The sequence below is a fragment of the Chiloscyllium plagiosum genome, unplaced genomic scaffold, assembly GCF_037043375.1.
Source record: "Chiloscyllium plagiosum isolate Xiang-an unplaced genomic scaffold, Cpla_swu_hap1 HiC_scaffold_6, whole genome shotgun sequence".
NCBI classification, from domain to species: Eukaryota; Metazoa; Chordata; class Chondrichthyes; order Orectolobiformes; family Hemiscylliidae; genus Chiloscyllium; species Chiloscyllium plagiosum.
This window is the reverse complement of record NW_028270144.1, coordinates 77,002,563-77,022,350: the sequence shown is the minus strand read 5'-3', so window position 1 is coordinate 77,022,350 and position 19,788 is coordinate 77,002,563. Positions and strand designations below refer to the sequence as shown.

At 38.8% G+C, this 19,788-nt stretch overlaps 1 protein-coding gene across 4 annotated transcripts in view; it reads left to right on the top strand.

Annotated features, from left to right (window-relative positions):
• edar (ectodysplasin A receptor) overlaps positions 1 to 18,969 on the top strand; it is a 170,759-nt gene extending 151,790 nt beyond the window's left edge. For all 4 annotated transcript variants that reach the window (XM_087988134.1, XM_043692768.2, XM_087988135.1 and 1 more), the window contains 4 exons: positions 5,574 to 5,649; positions 7,329 to 7,485; positions 12,070 to 12,130; positions 14,559 to 18,969. In XM_087988134.1, the coding sequence (XP_087844260.1) occupies positions 5,574 to 5,649; positions 7,329 to 7,485; positions 12,070 to 12,130; positions 14,559 to 14,893 (629 nt within the window). In that variant the 3' untranslated portion in view covers positions 14,894 to 18,969. The remainder of the gene's footprint in view (positions 1 to 5,573; positions 5,650 to 7,328; positions 7,486 to 12,069; positions 12,131 to 14,558) is intronic.
• Positions 18,970 to 19,788: the final 819 nt, after the last annotated feature.

The window sequence follows — 19,788 nt, the reverse complement described above, 5'->3', positions numbered from 1 at the left end:
AAGGGGCACACAAGTATAAAGTTACAATTATTAAATCCTATTCTAATTTGAAACTTCAAAGGAAAGCTTGGATAATGTTGATTTCCTAGACAGGTATTTGACAACCCATCTCCTAACAGCATACTGTCATTTATAATTATACAATGTCTATAAATCTTGACATGGCTTGGTTTTCCACTTTTTAAAATTAAGCATCAATTCATATCTGTACAAGCATTGTGTTTTAGAACATAGAACACGGAAAAGTACAGCACAGAACAGGCCCTTTGGCCCACAATGTTGGGCTGAGGTTTAATCCTAATGTAAAATATCATAACTTAACCTCAGCACCCCTTAACTCACCACTATCCATGTGCATTAGCAGCAGTTGCTTAAATGTCCCCAAGGACTCTGCTTCCACCGCCACAGCTGGCAACGCATTCCATGCATTCACAATTCTCTACGTAAAAAACCTACCTCTGATGTCTCCTTTATACCTTTCTCCTAATATATTAAAACTATGACCCCTCGTACCAGTCAATCCTGCCCTGGGGAAAAGTCTATGGCTATTAACTCTATCTATTCCATTCATTATTTTGTATACCTCGATCAGGTCTCCTCTCTTCCTCCTTCTCTCCAGAGAGAAAAGTCTGAGCTTATTCAACCTTTTGTAGCAAAACCTCACGGCTCTTCAACTCGATCCCCCTGTAATGAAAGCCAAAACACCATATGCTTTCTTAACAACCCTATCCACTTGGGTGGCAACTTTGAGGGATCTATGTACTTGCACACCCAGATTCCTCTGTTCCTCCACACTGCCAAGAATCCTGCCTTTAATCCTCTATTCAGCCTTCAAGTTTGACCTTCCAAAAGCATCACTTTGCATTTATCCAGGTTGAACTCCATCTGCCATTTCTCAGTCCAGGTCTGCATCCTGTCTATGTCGCGTTGCAGCCTGCAATAGCCCGCAATACTATTGATGGCTCCTTCAACCTTTGTGTTATCTACAAATTTACTAACCCACCCCTCAACCTCCTCATCCAAGTCACTTATAAAAACTACAAAGAGCAGAAGCCCAAGAACACAGCCCTGTGGAACACCACTCAACACTGGCAGAATACTTTCCATCTACAACCACTTTCTGCCTTCTGTCAGACAACCTTTTTTTAAGTTTTATTGGGTTTTTTTAAGAAAAAAAACTTAGTCGGAACTCTCACAACAAGGTCATCCACCGTTGCTATAGTCAGAAAGTTCGGAAGGGTATGAGCACCTAATATACTTAGTACCGCACTTACATAACAATTATGGCAACAAACTAATTTCAGTTTCTTCTTGTTATAATGGAAATAGTAAGGCACAGTGACCCATTTAGCACACCCTCTTTTGGTCCTTTCTTATTACCAGGCTAAGTATTCAACTAAACCTTACTGGCTTCCCTTACAGACCTGAACCTCTACTTTAATCTGATCACAGGATTCTTTCTCCAATATATGACTGAATCTGTGCTGTAGGAGACTATGACAGTCAAAAAGAGTTATTTGTGCTCTTGTTGTTGAAGACTGCACAAAATTGAGACTGCTCACCATGCCTTGCCAATAAGCATCAAAGTCACTGTGACCTTGAACCTCTTTGCTTCTGTCTCCTTGATGACATTTTGCAAATGGCTGTACACCTCTGCACCTTGCACTGATGCACTTTTCATAAGAGTGGGACAGTACAGTTTTAAAGCATTACCTCTTAAATTTCTCTTCTATATTATTTTATTTGTTTCTTTCACGGTGTATTTTCCCATGGGATGGCTTGAGATAGTCACCTCCTCGACTAACAGGTAATTGGAGATTTGTGAGTCTGTTTTCAAAGTGAAAAATGACCAAAATTTGGTTATACATAACTCGACTTTTACTGAAAAAGGACATATTTTGTCAAATTCTTTGCACTCATCAGCTCAATTTGCAAGAAAAAGCAGTGTAAATGGAAAACCATATTTATACTTTATGAGTGGACAGTACTGATTGATTGGAAAATATACTTTGATTGTGGAGCTGTTGCCATGGAGAATATACCAGTTAGATGACTGACAGTTAACTTCTAACCTCTGTTTAAATTCAAACCAGGCAGATTAACTGGTTAGTCAAAGCATTGACCTGAGAGATCAACCAGAGAATGGGTGTCACTGATTTTGTTGAATTGAAACACATGCAATAGGTATACATTTTCTTTCTGGTTTCAAAGAGCAAGGTATAGTTTCCAATATGAGCAGGTGGAAGCCCAATTGGCAATCACAAGTTGTCAGTTTAATTATGAGCACCCTTGGATTGAATAGCAAATGTTTTATTATATCTAATGTTGGACACTGTATTGTGATCTTTGCAAGTGCAAGCTTGTTGTGTGTAATCAGTACTAGTTGTGAATAGCTGAAAGAATATGCTATTTAAATTGATTGGCTAATCGTTTGCCACAAAGTCTACAAATATAGCATCACACTTGCACTGAAATCGCACTGAAAGTACGTGCAAATTTCAAAAAGTTTTGTTCAACTTTGGAGTTGATTCTGCAATTCATGACAGATGTGAGAGGTCAGATGGGTGACCTGACTAGTACAATGTTGGCTTTAATAGTCATCAATTAACAGTTGGTAATGGTGATGTTAATGGGTGTTAAGACAGGCCATTGGCGAATGGACCTCCTTAACTAATTCTCATACTGGTCTAGGAGGCTGCAGAGGCCTGTTTGAGAGCGTATGGTATACATTATCTGTTTACCCATTCAGTTTGTCTCTTTGTGACTCCTTGAAGTCATTTATAATCCTCAATCTTTGCAAAACATCCTACTCTGTATTCTTGGCAGGCCTATACCTAAGCCCCAATCATCTCTACGCCAAACGTTTCAGGTCCAGAGTCAATGTATTAATTCACATTTCTCTGCATTAAATTCCATCCACCATGGTCCACCCATTTCACCAACTACCTTAACAGTTGTCATAGACTATCATTCTCGAGGTCACAGTTCATAATCCTTCCAGGTTTTGTGACATTTGCAGATTTTGGAATATGCTTATACATCTAAATCTATGTTCTTAATATATATCAAGGAAAATATTGATATTAGTACCAATCCCAAAGGAATCCCATCTTCCAGTCTGACAACCACTATTCTGTCCCAGTCACTCTTCCACCTTTGTTTACAAGCTCCCTATTATTTCATAGGATTCAACTGTACTGTCAACCCTATTAGGAGCAATTTAGTCAAGTATACTTTGCATGCCCACGTGCAGATCAACTGTATAACCATCATCATCCACTTTCTGTAAACTTTTAAAAATAATGCAATTTGACTTTAACAAATTTTTGCTGGGTCTCCTTAATTAATTTCTCCAAATTTCTCCTTTTTTTTTTCTAAATTACTATCTCTGGAAGTTTTCCATCTCTGAAGTTATATGTAAATACTGGGGTTACACTTGTTGGTATTTAGTCGCTGTCATGATCCTTATACCATTTTCAAACAACATGTAACATTTGTAACTCTCCATTTATCAAGTATCGATTCTCTATCTGATTGTTAATAGACCCTACCTAATCTATTACCACCCTTTTACTGTTTGTATGCATGTAAAGACTCTTTATTTTCCCTTTTATGTTAGCTGCCAGTCTCTATCTCTCTTTGCCTTTCTTATTTCCTTTTTGCTTACCCTCTAAACTTTAATTATATAGCCTGGTTCTTATTTACATTACCAATCCGACATATGTCATATGCCTCCTTTGCCTTCTTCATCTTATTGTCTATCACTCATAAGGAAGGTATCTCTGCCTCTGCTTACCATACCTTTCCTCTTTGTGGGATTGTCATTTGATTGTATGTGAATGATTGCCTGCATGATGAGAATCGTATCAGGAATGAAAAGCTTAACATATGAGGAATGTTTGAGGACTCTGGGTTTATACTCGATGGAATTTAGAAGGATTGGGGGAGCTAAATGAAACATACAGAATACTGAATGGCCTGGACAGAGTAGATATTGGGAAGATGTTTCCATTGGTAGGAGAGTCTAGGACCTGAAGGCAAAGCCTTAGATTAAAGGGAAGACTTTTCAGAATGAAGATAAGGAGAAACCTCTTCTATGGTGAATCTATGGAATTCATTGCCACAGAAGGTTGTGGAGGCCAGGTCATTGAATTTATTTAAGACTGAATTAGATAGGTTCTTGAGTATCAAGGGGATCAGGGCTTACCGGTAGAAGTGGGAGAATGGGGTTGAGAAACTTAGCAGCCATGATTGAATGGTGGAGCAGATTAGAGGGGCTGAATTGTCTAATTTCTGCTCCTGTGTCTTATGGTCTTATGGTCTTTAAAGTTCAACTATTGTTTTATTCCAGTTTTGCCTTCTAATATTTGATTCCAGTGAACTGAGACTGACCCATTCTGATCCACTGAAATTGAGTATTTTAACTTTAGATTGTTCCTCAGCCTTTTTCATACTTAATCATAGAATCATCACTAAATCATATTTGCTGTCCTAATGACCCATAAATTACCTCATTCCCCAGAATCAGATCCAGCAATGTCTCATTCCTTAAGTGGGCCTGAAACATACCAATGTAGAAATTTCCTCAGAAGCTCTTCCCTCTATTTTCCTTTTGTGGTAGTACTATCCCAGTCTATTTTAGGATAACTAAAGTCACATTATCAGGTTTATTAGAATTTGTCATTTTCTGTGCTTTGCTCCTCCATGTTTTTTCCAGTAGCTGACAGCCTCTTGGACAAAGCCAGCAAAGTAATTGTACTGCTTCGTGGTTAAAAATATTCTACCCATTACCTCGTCAGTCCATATTCTTTCTTGAGCTCTGTAATATTAGTAAATATACCAGCCGTTCATTCTACTTTCTCTTCTTTACCATTCCTTTTTATCCCTGGATTGGCTCACACACTTATGGGGTGAAAGTGAGGACTGCAGATGCTGGAGATTAGAGTCAAGATTAGAGTGGTGCTGGAAAAGCACAGCAGGTCTGGCAGCATCCGAGGAGCAGGAAAATCAGATTCCTGATGAAGGGCTCCTGCCTGAAACATCGATTTTCCTGCTCCTCGGATGCTGCCTGACCTGCTGTGAAGAAGGGCTCCTGCCTGAAACGTCGATTTTCCTGCTCCTCGGATGCTGCCTGACCTGCTGTACTTTTCCAGCACCACTCTAATCTTGACTCATACTCTTACCACCACTGATGCTGGTCATTTTCAATTGTTTAAAATCAGGTTACTCAGGGATGGAGGACTTTGATTAAAAAAAATGAATACTAATCAAACTGCTGCAAGTTACCATTGCTGAACAAGAATAATTCTTAAAACATACTTTTTAAAAATGGTATGTTCTAAAACAATGCCAAATTACAATAATGTACATCAGACTTTTGGGGATATGTGGAATGAATTTGAGCAAAGGTTTAAGTGAAAGATCTACTTCGTAAAACAAGCATAATATTGGTGATAAGTTTTGTGTCTAGATTGACAATTGTGCAGAAAGTTTGCTCTCTGTTTTTTAATTATTTACATTCATATGTTATCTTTAAGATCTTCAATCAATTTAAGTTTTATTTTTTTTCACAGAAAATGTTGTAATATTCTCCGAGAAAGATGAATTTGATAACAAACTCAATGCAGTTCCACCTAAGACTGAAAAAAAGTAAGTTAATTTGCTTTGATTTTTGTGATCTGTACTTTTTATTAGTATTTTCTTTATTTGTTCATCGGTTATTGGCAACTTTGGCTAGAAGGTGATGATGAGCTGTCTTCTTGAACTGCTGCAGTACCTGAGTGACAGGGAGATATGGGATTTTGACTGATCAACAATTATAAAATGCCAATTTAAAAGTGACAGAAGTTAGTATGGTATGTGATTTAGAAGGCAACTTGCAGGGAGCAATGTTCCTATGCATCTATTGCCCCTGTGCTTAGAGGTGGGGGGTTTTTAAGGTGCAGTTGAAGGAGCCTTGGTGAGTAACTGCAGTATATCTTGTAGATGTGCACAGTTGCAATATGTACATCTACATGTTGGTAAGGGGAGTGAGTGCTGAAGGTGGTGGAGGGGTTGCCAGTGAAGCTGTCCGTTTTGTCCTGGATGGTGCCAAACTTCTTGTATAAGTTTGGAACTACATCCATCCTTACACGTGGAGAGTATTCCATCACACTAGTAACTTGTGCTTTGTAGATGGTGTACAGAAACTGGGGAATCAAGAGGTGAACTACTTGCAGGATTACTAACCTCTGACCTGCAGTTTTATATTTATATTTATAATGTATTTATAATGAAGATCCATTTTAATCTTTGGTCAATAGTAACACCCAGAATATTGATAGTGGGGTTTCAGCAGTAGTACTGACATTGGATGTCAGGGAGCAACTCAGATCCACTTTTGTTGGAAATGGCTTTACCTGGAACTGGTGTAATACAAATTGTACTTATCATTTGTCAGCCCAAGTGTGAATATTGTCCATCTCTTGCTGCATTTGGACATGGACCACTTCAGTATCTGACGCATTGCAAATGGTGCTAAACAATGAGTAATTATCGGTGAGCATTCCCAGTTCTGATCTTATGATGGAGTGAAAATAATTGATGAAGCAACTGAAGGTAATGGGGCTAGGACACTATCCTGAGGAACTCCTGCATAGATGTCTTGTGGCTGAGATCTGAAGGGGATGAACCCTTGATGAGCATTTTGGAGATGAATGCTCTGAAATCCCATTAATAGGGAGATCAGTTCATTTGTGCATAGGCTTATTTAGTATTCATCCAATATCACCACAAGTAGGCCCCAATGCAAGGGAAATTTCAATGTTGCCTGAACATGTGAAATAAATGTTAATATATTTCTATAAAGAAACATTGAATATTTACATCCTTCATATATTTCTACTCAGATAATTGAGCATTCAATAATTATGAAAATGTCAGAACTACTAATTATTTATAAGAGTAAGTCACAATTTGGGATATATGAAAACTGTGGAGGTGGAACTTTTGTAAGACCCTTAATATGTCTTTAGCCGTACAATGGTGTAACAACATTATTCATGAATGAGAGAAGTTCAACTGGCATAGTTATGCTCAGTACCATACTGCACTAGCTCTTCCATGCTAGAATCTAAGTCTATTTTGAAGAATTCCAATATTTTAGCCTTGACTCTCCTTTTATCACTACTTGAATACATTTGAAGGTTGCTGTTTTGAAGAATAGTACATAATTTCTACACTGAGGTCCAGATTAAATAATATTTTCAGTTCGCAGATAAGCCTGAATGGAAAATATGTATTTGCTCCAGTATTTCCAGTTGTATTCATGTTAACAATGTGTTTTCCAGTGAAAATGATGCTTCCTCAGAAAATGAGCAGCTTTTGAGTCGAAGCATGGACAGTGATGAGGAAGCTGCATTAGACAAGCGGGGAATGTCCGATTTATGCCTCTTATCATTGGTTCCTTTAACAAGAGATAAATCAGCAAACAACAAAGCAAGTGGGGTAAGACTTTCTACAAGAAAAAAAATGTATGTGGGATCTGAAAATCTTGTGCAGTACTCTAGATTCATATACAGTATCTATGAAAAAAATACAGCAGTAAAAACAATCATCTGAACAGGCTGACTAATTGTCTTATAATCATTCATCAGCTACAAGATGAAAGCCTCATTAATCTTTGTCAGGCAATAGATACTGTATACTGAAGCTTGACTGCTGATGGAATCATAGAATTTTTGCATTACAAGAGGCGGCCATTCAATCCCCACCATATCAATAACCCTGATAATCATAATCATAGAGATGTACAGCATGAAACAGACCCTTTAGTACAACTTGCCCATGACATGCTAAAGTAATTTAATCCCATTTGCCAGCATTTGGCCCAGATCCCTCTAACCCCTTCCCATTCACATATCGGCCTTTTGAATGTTGTCATTGTACCAGCATCCACCACTTCCTCTGGCAGCTCATTCCATACACACACCATGCTCTGCATAAAAAAGTTGCCCCTTAGGTCCCTTTTAAATCTTTGTCCTCTCACCTCCCGTGAGGCTGGGGAAAAGACCTTGTCTAAACTCTGCAACCTAACTCAACGATTTCCACCATGAGCAGACTTTGTGAGTCATATGAAGATGAAAGAAATGAATAAGGCCTAAATATGTATTATGGCTTTACTATGGTAAAAATGCTAAAAACCATTACATTTGTGAAAGCTTGTTCAAAACATTTAAATTGCTTATACAAACAGACTTCTATTCATAATGCTGTTTGACCTCAGCATTAAATTGAAATGGTCGTATCAAGTTTGGATTTCCCTCCTGTGTAAGTTACAACCCCTCCTCTTTGTCCTACTGGTGACAATGCAAGATTCCTCTATCCAGATACAACCCTTTTTTTTTCACTTTCTGCGGACTTTTCATAACTCAAAGATTGCAGATGTCACGAAACTTGACAGAATTGTAATGTGTCAGGAGAACAATGTTGAACTTCAGAAGGACAATAACAGTTGGTGAGTTGATAGATAGATGTCAGATGAAGGTCAATGTGAAGAAATGTGAGGTGACAAATTTTGGTACAAAGAATATGGAGAGCAAGTATAGCATAGGTGCTAAAGTAATGGATGTACAGGGACAAAGAGACTTATGCTTAGGACGCTAAAGCTACCAGTACAGGTAGAGAAAGCTATAAATAAACCATACAGTATTCTTGACTTCATTAACAGGGACTTAGAGCAGGGAGGTTATCATGAACATATATGAAACACTGGTTGGACCTTATGTGGTATATTGTAAGTGACTACATATTTTTCATGTTTGGGACTGTAAGCTGAACTGGAAGCTGGATTGTTATAAGTGATATATCAGGAGGTTTTTGCAATTTGAAAATCAGTTGTTGCATATTACTGAGCTGCACAATTGGAAGTTTCATTTTGGAACTAGTAAGGCAGAGAATATGAGGTTAAATGGCATTGAGAATTCTTGAGTTAATAAAATTCCACCTGACAGCAGCTCTCAGACTGGTTGAGCTGCAGAACTTTAAAAAGCTGAAGGTGTCAAGAACATAGAGTGGAAGTAACATCCAGCTCTCTCTCTTCCCATGTGAGGAAAGACAGACAAACCAAGAAAGCATAAAAGAAACAATTCATACAAGAAAAGAGCTAAGGGCACCTGATAAACCATCAAATCAAAGAACAACCAGTAACCTACAGACAATGGTTTATCATCATTCCATAATTCAAAACAACCATGAGAAAGTCTGGACTTTTGATCTTTGCAATTTTGTTTACCCTGTCTATATTTTTTTTCCACTCATAATATATGTATTATCTATTTGTCTTTTATTGCTCTTGCAATTTTATACATTCTGCGATGGCTTGTGGAATAGAGTGGCATGTTCATTGGTACATTCTTCCCAGTTAAGTTGTGACAATTTTGTGTACAAACCTGGCCATGTTATAATAAGGATGTGAATTTATTGGAGATAGTGCAGAGGAGTTTTTTATGCAAATGGTTCCAGGAATGTGATACTTCTAATGAAGAAACATTGGAGAAATTGGGACTGTTTTTTATTGGGAAGGAGACGCTAAAGGGAGGTTGAATAGAAGTTTTCAAATTCTTGAGAGTTGTGGACAGAATAGATAGGGTGAAACTATTGCCACTCATAAATGTTCAAGAACCAGAAAGTACAGTTTTAATGTTTGTAAAAGAAGCAAATAATTAAGAAAAATATTTTAACATAGCATCTAATTAGGGTCTGGAATGCACTATGGAAGTGTGGTGGAAGCATTCCAGACCATATTGAATGATTATCCAAAAGGAAACAATATGCAGGACTATGGTAGGACTGGCGTAATGTTAAAATTTGCACAGATAGCACAGATAAAAAGGACTGATTGGCCTTCTACACCAAAATATGTAAAATTGCTTTGGTAAATACTGTACCTTTCCTTCCCTTGAGGACATTACTAACTGCATTGATTTTTATGACAGGCACTTTTCCTGATATTAACATTAGTATCTACAGATTCTTTTGATGATATTAAGTACCTGATCATTGAATGTAATAAGGTAAATACATGTTGAGTATTGATTAGTCAATTGGACACAAATCTGTATAGAGCTCAGTTGGCTAGATGCTGTTCCACCTCCAAACGGACCCCACCACCAAGGATATATTTCCCTCCCTCCCCTATCAGCATTCCGTAAAGACCACTCCCTCCGTGACTCCCTCGTCAGATCCACACCCCCCACCAACCCAACCTCCACTCCCGGCACCTTCCCCTGCAACCGCAGAAGGTGCAAGACTTGCGCCCACACCTCCCCCCTCACCTCCCTCCAAGGCCCCAAAGGAAACTTCCATATCCGCCACAGATTCACCTGCACCTCCACACACATCATCTATTGCATCCTCTGCACCCGATGTGGCCTCCTCTATATGGGGAGACAGGCCGCCTACTTGCGGACCGTTTCAGAGAACACCTCTGGGACACCCGGACCAACCAACCCAACCACCCTGTGGCTCAACACTTCAACTCCCCCACCCACTCCACCAAGGATATGCAGGTCTTTGGACTCCTCCATCGCCAGATCACAACAACAACACGACGGTTGGAGGAAGAGCGCCTCATCTTCCGCCTAGGAACCCTCCAACCACAAGGGATGAACTCCGATTTCACCAGTTTCCTCATTTCCCCTCCTCCCACCTTGTCTCAGTCAAATCCATCGAATTCAGCACCGCCTTCCTAACCTGCAATCTTCTTCCTGACCTCTCCGCCCCCACCCCAGTCTGACCTATCACCCTCACCTTGACCTCTTTCCACCTATCACATTTCCGACGCCCCTCCCCCAAGTCCCTCCTCCCTACCTTTTATCTTAGCCTGCTGGACAAACTTTCCTCATTCCTGAAGAAGGGCTTATGCCCGAAACGTCGATTCTCCTGTTCCCTGGATGCTGCCTGACCTGCTGCGCTTTTCCAGCAACACATATTCAGCCTAGATGCTGGTTTGACATGCAGAATAATGCTAACAGCATGGGTTCAACTCTTGTATGAGCTTAGGTCATTGTGAAGGTCCTGCCAACTCAACCTTACTTTAACCCTTAGGGTAAACTCACCAGCTATCTCTCTCTGCAGAAACGTGTAGAGCTTTTCATGATTTGTTGGAATCACGGGCGTGCATTATTTCTCTCACTACCGCCATTTCAATTAAATTCCTTAGTTTTCTGTTCAGTTGCAATGCCCTGAATAGGCTGTCTTATTTGTGTTTTATTAGCATCAGTTATACGTTCCTTATCAGCCCCACTTGAGCATAATATATGCTCAGAGGTTTTGTCCTTCAGATGACATATTAAAACAAATGGATTTCTGTAGTTCAGGTGGAATCTAAAGATTCCAAGGCATTATTTAAAGAAAGGCTGAAACCTTGACTCTTATTCAAATATATTAGATCTCAGGATATGAACGATGTGTCACCCAACCCTTGTTACCTCAAAAAATGTTAATGGACTTGATGCATTCAAACATATTATTGAGGTTCGATTATTGCATTCTTTTAAGGACCTTGAATATTTTTACTGAGTCACTTTCTTCAAAGTAAAGAATCCCAAATTCTTCACAGTTTCGATGATGTGAATATGTTTGGTTGACTTATCTGCATTGCCTGCAAAAGCTTGACACTTACTGTAGTGTGGCAACTAAGATTGCATAAAGGGATGCATTGACTACTATTGCATAAAAGCCTCTGTGATGCAAACTTGACCACTTTTATACCACTGCTGAAAATGTGTTGCTGGAAAAGCGCAGCAGGTCAGGCAGCATCCAAGGAGCAGGAGAATCGACGTTTCGGGCATGAGCCCGAAATGTTGATTCTCCTGCTCCTTGGATGCTGCCTGACCTGCTGCGCTTTTCCAGCAACACATTTTCAGCTCTGATCTCCAGCATCTGCAGTCCTCACTTACTCCTCGAACACTTTTATACCACCGCCAAGGATGAATAGTACTTTCATATATAGACAAATGTGACCAGTATCTGATTCTTAATCAAAATGATTTTTTAAAAAGTTGAATGTGGATTTTGTAAATTTTCCAGATACAGACGCGGAGGGAGAAGATACTTGAGCTATGCAAGAAAGTGTGCAGTTACACAGAAGGTAATGTATCAGGAATCTACTGTTTCCTAACCTTTTCAAGTAATAAATAATTTTTAGCCTGTGAACTTTCCAAACCCAATCTGCTTCCATTTAAGAGGGGGTTTTGTGGTACGGTGGGGGCACCTCTAAGCCTGAAGCTTCAGATTGAAGTCCCACTTCAGGACTTGATGGCCACAGAAGCTGTAACATAACATTGCCCAATGCATTGATTTTCAATCTGTAAATCCTTCTTGTTTTCCTGTGCAATGTGATAAGAGCAGGGCCTTTCTAGGTCAGCCAGAACCATCTGATCACTGTGGTCCAACAGCCTCTCCATGTCACAAAAAAATTCACATGCAGATAGGCGGAGATGAAAAGTTTTGACAACTGAAACTTTCAATAACCCATACAAATATATTAGAATATAGGTCCTGGTTTATATTAAGTAGAGTCACAGAGACCTACAGCATGGAAACAGACCCTTCGGTCCAACCCGTCCATGCCGACCAGATATCCCAACCCAATCTAGTCCCACCTGCCAGCACCCGGCCCATATCCCTCCAAACCCTTCCTATTCATATACCCATCCAGATGCCTTTTAAATGTTGCAATTGTACCAGCCTCCACCACTTCCTCTGGCAGCTCATTCCATACACGTACCTCTACGTGAAAAGTTGCCCCTTAGGTCTCTTTTATATCTTTCCCCTCTCACCCTAAACCTATGCCCTCTAGTTCTGGACTCCCCCACCCCAGGGAAGAGGCTTTGTCTATTTATCCTATCCATGACCCTCATGATTTTATAAACCGCTATAAAGGTCACCCCTCAGCCTCCGACGCTCCAGGGGAAACAGCCCTAGCCTGTTCAACCTCTCTCTTTAGCTCAAATGCTCCAACCCTAGCAACATCCTTGTAAATCTTTTCTGAACCCTTTCAAGTTTCACAACATCTTTCCAATAGGAAGGAGACTAGAATTGCATGCAATATTCCAACAGTGGCCTAACCAATGTCCTCTACAGGCGCAACATGACCTCCCAACCCCTGTACTCAATACTCTGACCAATAAAGGAAAGCATACCAAATGCCTTCTTCACTATCCTATCTACCTGCGATTCCACTTTCAAGGAGCTATGAACTTGCACTCCAAGGTCTCTTTGTTCAGAAACACTCCCTAGGACCTTACCATAAGTGTATAAGTCCTGCTAAGATTTGCTTTCCCAAAATGCAGTACCTCGCATTTACCTCAATTAAACTCCATCTGCCACCTCTCAGCCCATTGGCCCATCTGATCAAGATCCCGTTGTAACCTGAGGTAACCTTCTTCGCTGTCCACTTCACCTCCAATTTTGGTGTCATCTGCAAACTTACTAACTATACCTCTTATGCTCACATTCAAATAATTTTATACATCTCTATAAAGTCACCCCTCAGCCTCCAATGCTCCAGGGAAAACAGCCCCAGACTATTCAACCTCTCCTTATAGCTCAAATCTTCCAACCCCGGCAATATCCTTGTAAATCTTTTCTGAGCCCTTTCGTGTTTCACAACATCCTTCTGATAGGAAGGAGACCATAACTGCTCGCAAGATTCCAGAAGTGGCCTAACGTCTCGTACTTTAACAAGTAATGCTATAAGTTTAATGTAATTCTTAAATCTCCCCGGTACTAGTTTAAATTATTGCCACCTTTGAGAGGGATTTTTTAAACAAAAACTCTCAAATCTGCTGAGCTAATTAATACCTTTGAATACTCACCAACTACTGAAAACTGAAAAACATCTCCTTTCTCCTCCACACCTCATTCCCAATTCTACTAAATTCCCAAGTTACAGTTCATCACATTCCTTCCTCATTGTTTGCTTTTTGTGCTCCCATTCTCTGAAGGGAAGTGACATGCAAAGGAATCTTGTATACAATTAAACATGTTACAAAACAGAATTGGAGCAAATTACTGCAGATGCTGGAATCTGGACTGAAAACAAAAAGTGCTGGAAATCACAGTGGGTCAGATAGCATCCATGGAGTGAAAAGCTCTGATGAAGAGTCATAGAGATGTACAGCATGGAAACAGACCCTTCAGTCCAACCCATCCATGCCAACCAGATATCCCAGTCATGTAGACTTGAAACGTTAGGTTGCTCTCTCTCCACGGATGCTGCCTGACCGACTGTGATTTTGAGCGTTTTGTTTTCAGTGCAAAACACCACACTCTTGTTTGCCCTCTAGTAGTTTTATTTGATACAATTTTATTTCTTTAAGAGAGGTTCTGATGTTTAGGGTTGTTTCATTTAATTCTATGGATCACTTAATAATTTTGCAAACTGCTTGTGCGCATCTTGAAGTACTAGAAAATAGCAATGTTAGATTTAGGAGAGGGTGGCAGAACAATACTTTGTTCCTGATGGTAACAAGTGATGTTTTATTTTAATCGATTACTATAATCTATAATTTCAGGGCTCAGCCCGACAGAACTACCTTTTGACTGTCTTGAGAAAACCAGCAGAATGCTGAGCTCTACCTACAGCACGGATAAAGCTATTGTGAAAACATGGCGTCATCTGGCAGAGAGCTTTGGGCTGAAGAGGGATGAAATAGGTGGAATGACAGATGGAATGCAACTCTTTGATCGTATAAGCACAGCAGGTTATAGCATCCCTGAACTGCTTACCAGACTTGTGCATATTGAAAGGATGGATGCTGTAGAAGCCTTGTGTATGGATGTTCTAGAGTGCACACAATGTGCACCAATAGCTAATCCTGTTATCTTACCCAAATGTGCAAATGTGTAGTCAGCATCTTGTAACAAATACCATGAAGTATTGTTTGAGTCCAGAATATGTAATTTGTCAGTGCTTACTAAGTGTTCTAAGACCAATGAGGCAAAACATAATAGTGAAACTATAGAAGGAGGCTCTGTACTCATGCCTCTCAGTTTTAATTCAGGATCCTGACTGTTATGCTTTGTTGTATCCTGTTTTCAGGAGACATTATGCTAAGGGACAATGTTAACAACCAGCAGTAATTTGAACAAGTTAGCTTTAGAATACCAAAATGGCAGACTTATACCTATTCATTTTGTACTGCAATAACCATGAAACACATGAAAATTAAGCAGAAGCATGCTGACATACAAATATTATCGAACTATCAAACATCCTGACCTGGTCCTAGATTGTTTGCAGATTAAGGGACATCTGATAACTGGGAGACTTTCAAAAGTGTGGTAACGAGAGTTCAAAGTTACTATGTTCCTATTAGAGTGAAAGATAAGGATGCTCAGATTAGAGAACAATGGATGAATAAAGATATTGAGGCTCTAGTCAAGAATAAAAAAATTATTAGATATAAACAACTGTGTTCAAATGAATCTCTTGAAGAGTGAAAAGAGTGTAGGGCATTCCTAAGAGGGAAATCAGTTTGGCAAACCTATGAGATGGGAAAGATACTAAATGAATATTTTGCATCAGTTTTTAACATGGAGAAAGAAATGGGGGTTAGAGAACTAAGAGAAATAAATACTGGTGTTTTGAAAACAGTTCACATTACAGAAGAGGAAATGCTGGAGGTCTTAGAAAACATAAAGGTGTATAAATCTCCGGGATCTGATCTAGTGTATTCCAGGACTTTGTGGGAAGTTAGGGAGGAAATTGTGGGGCCCCTTGCAGAAATATTTGTATCATCTATAACTACAGGTGAGGTGCCAAATGACTGGAGAGTGGCTAATGGTGTGCCTTTGTTTAAGAAAGGATGTGAGGAGAAACCTGTGAGTCTGACTTCAGTGGTAGGTTAGTTGTTGGGAGTGATTCTGAAAGATAGGATTTCTATGCATTTGGAGAGGTAAGGAATGTTTAGGGATAGTCAGCATGGTTGCATGCGAGTGAAATCATGTCTGACAAACTTGACTGAGTTTTCTTGAGCAAGTAACTAAGAAGACAGGGTTAGACATTGTTTACTTGGACTTTAGTAAAGCCTATGACAAGTTCCCACATAGCAATTAGTAAAGTTAGATCACATGGCACTCAGGGTGAGTTTTCCAGTTGGATACAAAATTGGCTTAGTGGCTGGAGACAGAGAAAAATGGTGGTGGATATTTTTTCAGACAGGAGGCCTGTTACCCAGCAGTGTTCCACAGGGATCAGTGCTGGATCTACTTTTGTTTGTCATTTATATAAATGATTTAGATGACAATATAGAAAGCATGGTTAGTAATTATGTGGATGACATTAAGATTAGTGGTGTAGTGGACAGTGAAAAAGGTGCTGAAAATTACAAAGAGATCTTGATCAATTGGATTAATGTGCTAAAGTGTGGCAAAAGGAGTTCATTTGGATAAATGCGAGGTATTGCATTTTGGTAAAACAAATAAAGGTAAGACTTATACAATTAAAAATAGGGTCTTGGACAGTGTTGTAGAACAGAGAGACCGAGGGGTTCAGGTACATAATTCTGTGAAATTTGCATCATATATAGACAGAGTAGTTAAGAAGACATTTAGCATGCTTGCCTTCATTACTCAAACCTTTGAATATACGAATTGGAGACATTATGTTGAAGTTGTACAGGAGATTGATGAGGCCTCTTCTGGAATACTGTATCTATTTCTGGTCTCTCTGTTACAGGAAGGATATTATTAGGCTAGAGAGGGTTCAGAAGAGATTTGCCATTATGTTGCTGGGAATGGAGGGTTTGAGTTAGAATGAGAGGCTGGATAGGATAGGACTTTTTTCACTGCAGTGTAGGAGGTTCAGAGGTGACCTTATGAAGGTTTATAAAGTAATGAGAGGTATATATGATAATGAAATGATTCTTTGACTTCTATTCATGGGCTACCCCTAAAGCAAATTGTTGTGCCCCCCATTCCATTAAATTAATGCAATAGAAAGGCCATAGAAACACTGCATGCTAGGTTTTAATTTTTTCCCTTAGTACTGATGAATACCAAAATCACAGCATTAACATGGTGCTGCCCATTGTGCCCACAACAGTTCTGTTATCTAGTCCACCTCCATTACCTGGTGCCAATCTCCTGACTTATCCCCATATTCCTGCACGTCATTTCTACCCAATTAACCACTCCAAACCCTCCTTGAATGCCTCAATTGAATCTGCTTTTACATTTCCAGACAGGCTGTGTGAAGACAAATTCTTACATCACCCTTGCTTTGTTTGCACATCACTTTAAGTCTGCCCTCTCACTCTTGTCTCTGTTTCATTCATTTGTGGGATGTAGGTGTTGCTGGCTGGGCCAGGAATTATTGCCTGTCCCTAGTTGCCCTTGAGAAGGTGGTCATTCTTTTACAAGGAGCAGCAGCAGCTTCTCCCTATCTGCATCATACAATACACTCAGCATTTTGAAAACCTCTATCAAGTTTCCTGTCAGCCTTCATCCCTCCAAGATGAACAGTCCTAACTTCATCAATAACTGAAGTTTCCCATTCCTGGTAGCATTCTAGTAAATCATTTCTGCACTCTCTCCAATGCATTCATGTTTTTCCTATAATGTTGGTGCCCACAACTTTATAAAATATTCCAGCTGAAGTCTAATAAATGTATTACATATGTTCAACATAATTTCTGGACTCTTCCACACCATGACCCTATTAATAAAATTGAGAACACTGTATACTTTATGAACTGCACTCCCCACCTGACCTGCCACCGTCAGTGATCTGTACACATGTATATCCTCTGCTCCTGTATTCCTTTTGAGTTGTACCCCTTATTTTATACTGTTTTTTAAATGTTCTTCTGACAAAAATGCGTCACTGCACACATCTCTGCATTGAACCTCATCTACCAACTGTCCACCACTCACCACCCTTTTTGGAGTTCCACACTATCCACCTAACAGTTTACAATTCTTCAAATTTCCATGTCATCTGCAAACTTAAGATTTCCTCCTACACACCGTGATCCAGATCATTAATATATATTGGGAAAAGCAAGGGTCCCAGTACTGACCCCGGGTAACTCCAGTACAAACCTTCCTGCAGCTCAAAAAATATTCACTGACCATTACTTTGTTTCATAGAATAATAATCAAATAGAATAAATAATTATATTAATTTTGTATTTCAAGTAACAGCAACAAAAGTTATATGCAAGAAAGTGTGGTCAACGTGATGAAAGTTTGCATCAGATCATTTGGGAAAGCACAAATCTGGAGCATTACTTTATAATATTGAAGCCTTCTTAACAAAATACAATTAAAAGAAAAGTCAAAGTAAAAGATTTCATTTAAAACTACAAATGTTGCTGTAAAGTTAGTGTTAAGCTCAGCATGGTAGTGTTTGTCTTTTCACCCTTCAATTATGTTTTGGGCATGCAAATTGAAAAATGTTGGAAAATTCACAAATATTTTAGGAGGATACAAAATTTCAATATATGTCAGCTGGCAAAACCTATCAACAGAACAGGCTATCCAAGAAATGTTAGGAGGGAAAACTAATCAAAAACTCGTAGGCAGTTGTCAAACTCATAAAACTGGTTTTATTTTTAAGATAAAGTACATTAAAATACTATTTCAAACATGACAGATAGGACAAATCTATTATCAATTATTAGAGTGTATATTTGAAACCAAGGTTGCAATTTCTTTTGTTTTTCCCCTGTCATTACATAGGGACCAATCAGTATTACACATTTAATTTTTCTTACTTTTTCCCAGTCCTTTTTATCAGTAGAAAATTCCATAGAGATGAAGTTTATGTGCTGGTCTCTTGTAAACCACGTAAGTGGGGAATACATTCTGCAGACATACTTAATGTTTATTTTAACGTGTTTTTTTGGGAATGAACTGTATTTATAATTTATTCAAATGTACATAAATTGTATTATGAAACAGTAATAAAATTTTCCAAATAAATATTCAAATGGTTAATCTTTTATTCCATCTCCAATTGCTGCCTGGATAATATAGAAACAGGCTGTCAACCAATAAAATTAATTTCAGTATCACCACTGAAGTAATCAAATCACACACAAAAAAATCCAACTTTGCTGCTTTGTTTCACGTGATCTTATAATGGTAATAATAAGTTGAATCTTTACCTGCTTGTAATATTAACATTTTTAAACAAAGCAAAGCTGTAATGAACTTGAAATGACTGAGATTACAAAAGAAAGCAGAAGATTAACATTTTAGACTGGTTGTTTCCTTCTTGTGATTATTTGCCTGGGATTCTTGCCTTCCATTCATTTGAGGAATGGGAAGAATTTTGAAAGTGAACATTTCAGTCAAAATTGGATATTTTAAATACTTACATCCAACCAGAAATTTCTATTTACATTGTTATATATTCTGGGTCGTTTGTATCTTCCAAAACGAATGGGCAATTTGAAGATGACTTACAAATGAGTGATAAAGGTGATTCCAAAATTCAGGACATTAGTTTATGAAGGAAGACATAGGGAACAGAGAATAGCTAGTTGAGAAATGATGACAGACAAATCCACATACGACAGTACAAATATTGAGGTCGGTCCAGTTAAACATTCAGTGCCTTGATTTGCTAAGTTAGTCCAAACAGCGTTAGGCATACAAATGGTGAAAACGAGACAGGTTAGTTAGATTCCTGAAAATCTTGTTATTGTTTTACAGTTGCATGCCTATACTATGCAAATCTTGTTAATCTTTCACTCCTTGTTAACATAGATGATTTTTCTTTTGGAATTTGAAAGCTTT